The 10,814-nt window shown below is 63.1% G+C and overlaps 1 protein-coding gene across 1 annotated transcript in view; it reads left to right on the forward strand.

Annotated features, from left to right (window-relative positions):
- ZFYVE28 (zinc finger FYVE-type containing 28) overlaps window positions 1-3,239 on the forward strand; it is a 109,402-nt gene extending 106,163 nt beyond the window's left edge. Inside the window, exons 11-13 of the mRNA XM_088021263.1 lie at window positions 100-204; window positions 2,353-2,456; window positions 2,961-3,239. Coding sequence (XP_087877389.1) covers window positions 100-204; window positions 2,353-2,456; window positions 2,961-3,092 — 341 coding nt within the window. The 3' untranslated portion in view covers window positions 3,093-3,239. The remainder of the gene's footprint in view (window positions 1-99; window positions 205-2,352; window positions 2,457-2,960) is intronic.
- Window positions 3,240-10,814: the final 7,575 nt, after the last annotated feature.

Consider the following 10,814-nt stretch of genomic DNA (forward strand, 5'->3'; position numbering starts at 1 on the left):
GAGCTGCCCCCCTGCTGGCCACATGCGGGTGGGCCTAGCGGGGACAGGTGCTTGGGCATCAACCCCACCCCTTCCTTTCTCCCTCCCTCTCTCTTCTAGTCACCCAAAGCCTGCGGAGTGCGGCCTTGGAGGACTGTGCCCTGTGCCAGGAGACCCTGTCATCCTCTGAGCTGGCAGCCAAGACCCGAGATGGGGACTTGGAAGGTGCGTGCAGGGTGTGGGCCAGGGCCCGAGGTGCTGCGTGCGGGGCAGGGAGCGAGGAGCTTGTCTGGACTGTCCCCCTCTCTGGCCTGAATGCAGAATCCATGAAGGCACTGCTTCTCCAACTGGGGGTCCCTCCCCAGAGGCCCCCTGGGCCTGTAGCTGCCCATGGGGAGGCGGCTACCCCCTTGGTGGCACACGGACCCCCTTAGCCAAGGCCTTTGGCTGGGGCTGGAGGTGGATGGACCCAGGGCAGAGGCACACATCTGAGCCCACCTATACCCACCTGCCCCACAGGAAGGGGCTCACATGGCAGCTTCCGGTGACTTCTTCACAGGTCATGTGGAAGCCCCAAGACCCTGCTCCCCGTTTAGGCTGGAGGCCAGGCCTGCTGGGTGATCAGGGAGGGAGCGTCCAGAGTAGGTTGGGAGCTCGGACAGCACAGCTATAGGGAGGGGGCCACCCAAGAGTTTCTAAGGGGCTGGAGGCCTGGGAGAGGTGCTGTGATGGATGGTGGTGGATAGGCCTGACCAGGCGCCAAACGGGAATGGGGCCAAGAAGGAGGCTGAAGTTGACCCCACGATAGGCCAGAGGTCACAGCACTCCTGGTGTGCCTGGCCTGCTGGCTGACCCTGCTTGTCCCAGGCTCGGGGCCTTCCTGGTGCTCGCCAGTCCCCTGGGGGTGACAGAGGTTGCGGGGATGGGGTGTAAGGAGCAGCACAAGCTCATCTCTACCTTTCTAGAAAACCATGCATGATGGTACAAAGTACCTGTTACAGGAACTTGGAACCTCTCTGTTCATGAGTGAATGTAATGAGCTGCGAGGTCTGGCATTGCCCAGGGCACAGGCGAGGGCTACATCCTCCCTGGGGGCTGCCGACCCAGCCCCCTCCTAGAAGTGGCTCCCCTTGGCAGGCCTAGGAAGTCTGCGGGACCCTCACATGCCCCCCCCACGCCGCCCCTGCCAGGAGTGCTTCTGGCCTTATCTGCCTGAGCTGGAGGTCCTGGCCCAACACGGTCCTTAGGGGCTAACATTGCCATCCAGGATTTCCCCGGGGCCAGCCTGAGATTCTACACAGGAGGTGGTGAGCATGAGAAGTGACCTCCCTGCCGGGTTGGGGTGAGCTGACCCAGCCCAGGATGGAAGGCAGGAGAGCTGAGTGGGAGGCAGTTCCGAGTCTGTGCAAGCAGACAGGAGGAGGGGCAGAGCCTCCAGGGTGGGAGGGAGGCCAGAAGACCCCAGGCCCTTCTGAGTTCTGTTTGGAGGCCCTGAGGATGGGGTGTAGGGATGCAGGCCAGTGCCCACTTGAGCATCAAGCCTGGGGGTCTTGTGAGGCTACACAGACCACCTCTGAGTACTCTCTGTGGTCTGAGGGAGGGGTCCGACGTGTTCTTTCCCCCCGGCTGTTGGTGCCGGCCTCGGGACCTGGCCTGCCCTCGTCAGCTTGGTGCCCGAAAATGGGAGGAAAGCACCTGTCTTGCTGCATGTGGGAGCCTGCTTCTCCCTGTGCTGTCTCCCGAATTCCAGAGCAAACCTCCACAGAGGCTCCCATCAGCCAGGGACTCGAGAAGTGAGCTCAGACAGGCCCCACATGTGGTCTGGAAGGAGGAGGTGGCCCCTGGCCCCAGCCTGGCCTGCACACATGTCAGGGAGGGGCCGGCTGGGCCTCCAGGACCCCAAGAGCCTGAAAACTGCTCTGGAGCCAGGGGTGGGCAAGGCTGGGGGCGCTTGAGGCCCCCACAGAGCACACCTAGAGCTGAGCTGGGGGTCGATTTCTTCATTTTTCGACCACCACCTCTGCCCCAGGGGCCTGCCAGGCTGGCTGCTGACAGAGAGAGGCCCGGGCGAGGGTCATCCGGGTGGACGCTCCCTGCCCATGTCCTGAATCCCGGTGGCCTGGCTGACTGCGAGGTGTAGGCTGCAGCTGGGGGCTGGCGGGCAGGCTCGGACAAGAGCTGAGGAGCCGCTGTTCGGGTGACGATTTCCTGAGACCATAGCCAGTAATGGGGGTCCAGGGGAGGCCCGGAGGGAAGGAGGGCGGGAACTGCTGGGGCCCGTCCAGCCAGAGGCTCCCTTGAACCCCAGACCGCCGGCTCCCACCGTCACAGCTGCACGGCTCCCTCTGGCTGACCCCATTCCCACTGTCACAGATCCACCGGAGTGGGTCCCAGACGAGGCCTGCGGCTTCTGCACTGCGTGCAAAGCGCCCTTCACCGTCATCCGCCGGAAACACCACTGCCGCAGCTGCGGGAAGGTGAGCGGGTCGTGGAGGCCAGAGGTTGTCCCTGCGGCCCCAGGGACTGAGGCTGCGGTCCTCCCCAGGGGGCTGTGCACAGGATCTGGAAGCCAGGACCGATGCCCCGGCTTGGTGCAGAGGTCCCTGAGCCCTGGGCCCTGCTCTGACCTGGTCCAGGGTGTGGACTTGAGGCCCCCAGCCCCCTGGGTCCTGATGGTGCTGCTCCTGGCCACTGCAGAGCTGGGGATGTGCAGGGAAAGAGGGTCTGAGGGCGCCAGAACCCCCTCGGTGAGCCTGGCCTCCTGGGGCCGTGACCCACGCCAGGTTTTTCTGAAGGTCCCTGTGGCACGCGGGCGACCCGCAGGGTCCCGCCACTGCCGCCTCGCCCGGGCTCGGAAGGAGGGGGTGGGAAGCTCTCCCCGCCCCCGCCGCAGGGCCAGGGTCGGGAGGGTCGAGGCACAGGGCCCGGGGCTGCTGGGGACCCTGGCTCACTGCCCCCACGGCCCGCCCCTCAAACTGCAGATCTTCTGCTCCCGCTGCTCCGCGCACTCGGCGCCGCTGCCGCGCTACGGGCAGGTGAAGCCCGTCCGCGTGTGCACGCACTGCTACGTGTTCCACGTCACGCCCTTCTACAGCGACAAGGCGGGCATCTGACGCGAGCCCCGGCATCCCCACACCTGCCGGGGCCCCCGCGGACTCCCGGGGAGGAGGTGCCGCTGGCTGCGGGTCTCCACGCACCTCAACAAGCTGCTGCTGCCGCCACTGGAGGGCGCTGCAGGCCGCCCAGACTCGCAGGACGCCCCGCGCCTCCGTCCCCGCCCCGCCCCCCCACCGGTGCCCACCCCCCCTCACCCCCCCACGGGCCAGCAAGAGGTCGGCTCCGGGCAGTGGGGGTGTCCCGGGCGGCCAGGTGGTTGCCTGGGCGGGGGTGGGCGCGCCTCCTGCCCGCCCCCGCCCCCGGCGCCCGCCCCCGGCCCCGGCCCCGCCGAGCTGCTGTCCCCAGGCTGAGCCGTAGTAGAAGGCCTACTCGGAGCCTGCTCTTGACCGGGAAAGTGGGGTCGCACCTGGGGCCAAATCCTGGGCAAGATGGGGGACACCTCCAGGAGAGGGGTCAGGCCTCAGTGTCCCCCGGAGGGCTTCCCCGTGCTCTGCCCATTCTCTCTCCCTGCCCATAGCCCACAGCTGCCTGTCCCTGCTCCCCTTCGGGACCTTGACCAAACAACAGGCGAGTTGGTTACTCTCAGAGGGGGAGATGCAGAGGCACACCCAGCTCTTCTGGGCCCACCCAAAGGCGCGCCCCTGCCCACGGGTGCCCATCTGCTGATGGGATGGGGGGCAAACAGCTGCCTGCACGGCGCTGAGACCCAGGTCCCCAGGCTCTCAGACCAGGGCTCCCAGGGGCCAAGGACCACCACCCACCTGCTGCCACCACCCCCTTCCCTCTGTCCCCCGGGAACCCTGGCCCACCTCCTCCCACCCCGGATTGGCCCGGGCCTCAGGCTGAGGCGGCCAGCCAGCCCCAGCACGGACACCTCAGGCTTAAATCTCAGGCTTCACATTGCAGTGACGATTGCAGCTTTATTTTTAGAGAGACGGCACACTACTTCTTCTTTTATAAGAAAATCCAGCTTCTGCTGAACAGTGGGTGCACATGCACAGAAACAGCTTCGGGGGGGTATACAAAGGAGGGAATATTATGTATTGAGATTATTTTTATTTTCTAAATGCTGTAATTCGAAGCCACTTCCATAAATCTCTTTAAGGATTGCAGACGCTCGTTTCTGATGTGAACACGGACTTCTTTTTCTGTCTGGGAAGGGATGGTGTTCTTGCTAATATGTGTTCTCCCCAAAAGCCCCTTCCCATGCCCTGCCTACTTGTCCAGCCCCTTGTCTCATGTGTCCTCAGCTCAGACCCCTGGTGTGTGTGTGTGTGTGTGTTGGGGGGGGTGCTCTTGGACACCCCCACCTTGGAGCCCTCCCCACCCTGGTCCAGGGCTGAGCTACCCACCCACCTGGGGGTGCCTTCTGGAGTGCCCTGGGGAGAATGCAGGCGGGCAGGCTGCACCCTGGGGTTGCCATGGCAATGGCACCTTCCTCTGCTCTTGGAGGCTGATCCCTTGGGAACTGGGTGCCCAGTCCCTTGGAGGTAGACACTGGGACCTCAGAGAATGGGGGCATGGTTGGGAGAAACCCCCGTGGCCATCAGACCCACTTTCTTTCTGAGAGGTGAAAGAGTATTTAGAATTTGGGGGCTCCCTAGGAGCAGTCCTGAGTCCTTCAGGAGCAGAAAAGAAGGGGTGTCTGGCTGCCCACCTGGACAGAGCCCCTTCCACCCCTGTGGGTGGCTGCAGCTGGTGTCACTGGAGGGACAGCGGTGCCTCCCGGAAGGTCATACGGGGGTCGGGGGGAGCAGCTCATGCTGCCACAGACCAGGAAGTCAGCCCCTTACAGGAGAAGCCTCTAGAGGGAGAGACACCCTTTCCTCTCCTCAACAGGCACCCACAGTTATCCCCTTCCAGACTTATCCGCCAGGTCAGGCTGGGCGGAGTGGAGACCCAGAAAAGAGGGTCTGCCCGCCCTCAGCACAGACAGGGCCGCCCTCCAGAGGGAGAGGTCTAGGCCCCCGGGGACACAAGGGAGCTCTGAATGTGGCCGAGAGCCAGGAGGCCTTCCACGCCAGACTTGGCCTGCCTTTGTGCACCCCCACCCCAGGCTGCCCTGCAGGAAGTTCTCGGGACACGGGAGCACCCTGTGAGGGTCCTGCATCATGAGACTCTCCATGCTAAACCAGGGATGTGTGGTCACTCTACCCTTCTACAGGGCTATCCACATCCCAAGGGCAGAGCCAAGACCTGGAGGGGAGGGGATGAGTCCAACACAGAGTTTCCCACTCAGGAAGGTTCTAGAAGGAACGGCCTGCTGCCCACCACAGTAGGGCCTCAGGACTGGGAAACCTTGGGGGTAGGGACAGGGAGAGAGCCAAGAGCTCTGAATTTGGAATCAGCCCTTGCAACCTGGCCTTGGGCCTCGAGCTGGTTAGCCTTCCTGAGCCTCCGGTCCCCTTCGTCACCACCACTATGGCCTTCCGCTTTGAGTGTGCTCTACTGCCCTCGACAATCCCCTCTGGGGCAGGATCCCTGTGTCATGTGGAGAAACCGAGGCTCAAGGAAGTCAGTGGGTGGTGGTGGTGGAAGCAGAGTGCCCGGAGACAGCCCCAGCTGGCTGTGCCTGGAGAGCCACTTCTGAAGGCCGCTCCAGAGACCAGGGCTCCACCAGCCTCAGAGTGCCCACCACACCCCTGTCCAGCCTCGGGAGGAAGGCTGGGGGCTGCCAGCGGCTGGGCACACCTGGGTCTGTCTTGCCCGCCTCACCCCTCTCTTGTGCTATGCACAGGCTCTGGGGAGAAGGCCTTGCATGCTCCCTAACACCGCCACCCCAAGCGTCTGGCAACAGGCGGGGACCCTAGGCCTGACTGGGCCCCATGGGTACTCAGGCCCCGGATGCAGCCTGCCGGCCACCAAGTCAGAGGATGGAGGGTCTGGGCTACGCGCACCCTGAGCTCTCTGCACCTCAGGAGTCCCTGGAGCAGAGAGGGCCACCGTAGTCAGCCTCAGAGAGGTGGCGTGGGGGTGGGGAGAAGGGGGATGCCCCAGCCGGTCCCGCTGCAGGCTCAGCTCAGTCCAGAGGCCCCCCGACTCCCACCCCCACACCCCCTGGCCTCTGGAGGTGCCCCTGCTGCCTGTCCCCATCTGTGGCTCACCGTCCCCACAAACATGACCAGATTTAGCCAGCCTGCCCTCAGGCCTGGTGCACTTCCCCCGGACACCCAGGCAGGCGGCCACGGGCGCCAGCCGTGTGGCCCTGGGGTGGCGCAGGAGCCCAGAGAAGAGGACTGTGTCGTGTCCTGGCTGCTGACTAAGGTGATGGGACAGTAGCCCCCCAGGAGGCCACTGGCAGGAGCGGGGTTGGAGGGGTGCTCCCCTTCTTTTGGGGCAGAGGACTGAGCTCCCTCCTGGGTCCCCACTATAGCCCCCGGTGGCCACCAGGGGGCGCCTGCCTGCAGTCGGCTCTCCCAGCAGGTCTGGCTGCCAGGGCCACGGGGGACACGAGCGCTGCCTGCAGGGCGAGAGAGGGTCCTGGCTCAGCAAGCACTATATGCAGGGCAGACCCCATCCCAGATCCATCTGGGTCCTGCGCGGAGTTGGACATCTCAAAGCACCGGGGCTGGGGCTGGGGGCTGACCCTCCCAGCTCTTCTGGTTTCCTGGACTCTGCAATGGGAGCTGGGGGGCAGGTGAGCAGGACTCAAAGTGGCCGCCCAATGCCACCCCCTTGACCCAGAGTCCTGGAAGCTCTATCTCTTCAGAGGCCCACCCAAAGCCCCCTCCTCCAGGCAGCCTTCCCAGACAGCAGCAGCACCCCCATCCTCACACACATTCTCAGAGCACAGCCTGGGGTCCCTTCGAAGGAGTCAGCAAAACCCTCAGGGCCTCTCCTGACTCTGAGACTGGGGAGCGGCAGATTCCAGCACCGAGCAGTCACTCAAAGGGGATGTCACCCCAAAGACTTAAAAACACAAGCAAGGCTCTGGCTTCTGCTCGTGTGCTCAAGGCACGTCAGGGCTGGAGCCTGCACCAGAGCTGGGCAAAGATGGGCACCCAGACACCCCAGACCTTCCCTGCCCTTGGGGACCTGCAGGTCTGGGGCAGGGGCACGTGAGCTGGCTAAGCTGGCTGGGCCTTGGGGGGTGAGTGGGGTATCCATGGAGAATGGGGTGCCAGAACAGTCCTGAGAGTTTGAGCAATGGGGGTACTCCTGGCCAGGGTGGAGCACATATAGGGATCAGGGCTGGGTCACCCCAGGCACCAAATTCAGGCTTTGTCCGGAGGGCACTGGAGAGTCGTGGAAGAGTTCTGAGCAGGGCAGGGCACGGTCAGATTTGTGGTGTGGATACCTCACAGGGAGATGGGCGGGTGGGAGAGGCCAGGGTCCCATCGGAGGCGGTCACATGGCTTTAGCCAGTCACCTCTGGACTGCCTCCCATCACACAGGGCCCTACCAGGCTGTGTGGGTGGAGGTCTGAGAGGCCTCTGTGCCCTCGGATGGAGGCAGCCTGGGTCACACTCGCCAGAGCCCAACCCTCTGGGTCGAGAAGCTGCTGGATGACCAGGAGCCCAGGGGTGGGGAGCTGGGGTGGGTTTCCTGGGCTCGGGCCCGGTGAACAGGCCAGAAAGGCCTAGGGCAGAGAATCCTAGATGGCGGTAGTAGGAGAGGGGTTTTTGGTGTGAGCCTGGAGGCCCCTATTGTTTGTGGGAGGGAGACCTGCCCATCTATTCCAGGCTCCTCCTCCCTCAGACGAGAGGGCCCACAGCCATTAGGGGCCTGGGGGCAGCAGCAGGGCTAACCCGGGCTCCCTGTCACGCCCCACCTGGGGCCGGAACTGGACGAGGTCGCTGGCCCTGAGCTGTAAGAGTTTCTGGCCCTCTGGCTCAATACCACAGCAAGTGGTTGAGTCTATACCACATCCCACCTTCATACCTTGTTTTGTTCCTATGAACATTTTTTAAAAGAAAATTTTATTGTTTTGTTTTTGGATATCTCAGTTACAAAAAAAAATTCATTTAATTTATAATTGTCTAAGTTGTCCAGGGTCATCGAATATAGCGGGGAAAATAACTTCTAAAGTGAGAAATAAATCTACTCCAAAAACTGTTCACAAATACAATAAACTATTTCCTTTTTTTAAATTTAAAAATAACATTGACATTATGTTAGCTCTGCACACATTATGTCTTCATGCATCTTGGTATCATTGCTGCCCCCTCACCGTATCATGGAGACCGTTTTTTCCTGAGGGCTCGGCTTTGTAAAAGGCCCCCAAATGCTCAGAGGCCTGGCCCGTGGCTGGCGGGCTTGGGCAGCTGCCGCTCCAGCCCACCCAGGCTCCACGGGGACTCTGATGCTGGCCGATGGCGACTGGGCAGGCCCGGCCCCATTTCTCTGTGTGTAGGGCCAACAGTTAGAGGCACTTGCTGATCGGGGCTGATGTTCATATTCCTGACACTTTCTGGGCATCCCTTTGTGCCCTGCCCACTGCTGCCTGGGACCTTCCATGGATCCTTCTTTCCAGCCCAAAGCCACCCCGAAAGGTATGTACTGTCAACTGTTTTATAGCTGGGAAACAGGCGGAGAGAGGTTAAAGCGAGGTGGCCAAGATCTTGTGGCCAGACTAGAATCCAGGGACACTTTGGGAGAGGCACCCCGGGACAAAAGTCCCCTGGGACTCCCCTCTGGTGCTGGTGCACACCAGACATCTCAGGGCAGGGGAGCCACGGCTTCTAGGGGGCTGGCTGTCATGCTGGGGCAGGCCTGGCCCTCTGATGACCCCAGGCCAGGCTCTCTGTCCCCCCCCCCACACACACACACCACAGTCCCAGAACCTGTCTGCAGGGAGCTAACCAAACGTGGCCTGCCACCCCCCCGGCCGCCACCCCCCCCCCCCCCCCCGCCGGCCGTGGGCCCGGGGAAGGCAGGTTGCGGGCTGTCCAGGCAGGCGGGGCAGCCCCTTACTCTCAGCCTCCTGCCCAGAATGCTGGGGCTGTGGACCCAGCTGGGAGCAGGGAGTCCACCCCAGTGACTGGGGAGGCAAGGGAGAAGGTGAAGCCAGGGCTGGGTCATCCTGGAAGCAGGAGGAAGGGGCTTTGGAGAAAGAAGGGCCTTGAAGACCTTCCCATCCTGGGTGGGGGTGCTTCCTGGGGCCGTGCTCTGGGTGGGGGTGCTTCCTGGGGCCAAGCCGGGAGCCACAGGCATGTTCCCAAGGCTGTGAGGTCAGGGTGGAGCCCTAGGCCAGAGAAAGGGAGCCAGGGCCCAGCAGGTGTGGGGGAAGCTAGGAAGCAGCTTTCTAGAGGTTTCTTTCCCTCAGATCTCCTTAGGGCCTTAAGTGCCCTCCCGGGACCGTGGGGGTGGGGAGGAAGGCTGCCTTTACTGAGCTCCTGGGCCAGGAACCCTCACGCCATCCTCCAAACACTGAAGAGGTGGGTACTACCGTTCTCCTTTCATAGCCAGGGAAGCTGAGGCTAGGGCGCAGGTGGGGGAGGAAACCAAGCAAGCTGGGCAGAGAGGGCCTTCCAGTCAAATCGGGAAGTCCCTTTTGGATTCAGGCCCCACTCCTTCTCCTAGAGCCTCTGTCTGGGAGCTCTGGGGTGGGCTGGGCTCCCCTAAAGGACAAGCAGGGAAAACAATCTGGGGGATGGGACAGTGGGGGAAATGTGGGCTGGTGCAGGAGGGATGCACGGTGGAGGGCCCCTGGGGCCTGGGTGCTTGGGAGGCGCATCCGGAGTGGGGGGCAGGAGAGGTCTATGTCCCCTCTTGGGCTCGAAATGGAGATAGAGAGAGGGGGCCTGAGAGGTCTGCGTCCTTCCTTAGGGGCCTGGACTCGGGCTGGTTCCCGCTGGGACAGGGCCCTGCACTGGAGAAGGGGCAGGAAGGGCTGGGCAAACATGGGAGAGAAGTAGGTGAGGAGGCAGCCGGCCTAGCCTGGGCTCAGGGAAGCCTCCCTGGAAGAGGTGATACAGCCTTGTTGGAGACCTGCCCTACAGAACTGGGCCTGCGGTGGCACAGAACCTGCAGCTTTGGACCCTGGGCCAGCCGGCTGCTCCTATACCCCCCCTCCCCCACCGAAACATACCTGGGGAGGGCCCACTGACGCTCACGGGTGTGGAGCCTTGGCTGGCCCCAAGTGAGACCAGCACCGCCCCACCCCTGTTCGCCCCCCCACTCCTGGCAGGCCCCCACCTTGCAGCTTAGTGTCTTCCCTGGAGGCTCTGTCTGGTCCACAAGGCTCCTCCCTGGTTGCCCCCTAGGCCTGGGGTCCTGATGCCTCAGCCCATGCCATGCCCTGGCCCTCCTGCTCTGCAGCTGGTTTGCGGCCCACACTTCTGCCCTCACTCCCACACACTGCTTGCCACCGGCACTCACAGGCCGTGTGGCGCCCCTGCAAGTGCTTGGTCCCGGGTGCTACTGGGAGAGGGGCTGCCGAAACAGCCTAGGGGCAGATGGAGGCAAGGTGGGACCACTCCTTCTGCTCTCAGGCTGGGGTGCGGTACACACGTGGTTCCCAGGGTCACACCTGGGTACTTGCTCTGCGGGCTGTGACACACAGCACCCCTCCTGCCCCACAGCAGTTAGTGGGGTGGACGTGCAGCAGGTGCACTCACCCTGGACAAGGTGCCGGCTTTAGGATTGGGCCAGCAACCTGTCCTTCACACAAGCAGGGATGAAGGGACTCTGCAAAATGCTGACCACCAGGTGGTGAGCCTGGGGTTCTGCCTCCTACACCCCTGAACTCTGCATGCATCTGCCCCTCCCCAAAACGG

The sequence above is a fragment of the Eumetopias jubatus genome, unplaced genomic scaffold, assembly GCF_037043125.1.
Source record: "Eumetopias jubatus isolate StellerSeaLion01/CBP00866 unplaced genomic scaffold, mEumJub1_p1.0 scaffold_2, whole genome shotgun sequence".
Taxonomy (NCBI): domain Eukaryota; kingdom Metazoa; phylum Chordata; class Mammalia; order Carnivora; family Otariidae; genus Eumetopias; species Eumetopias jubatus.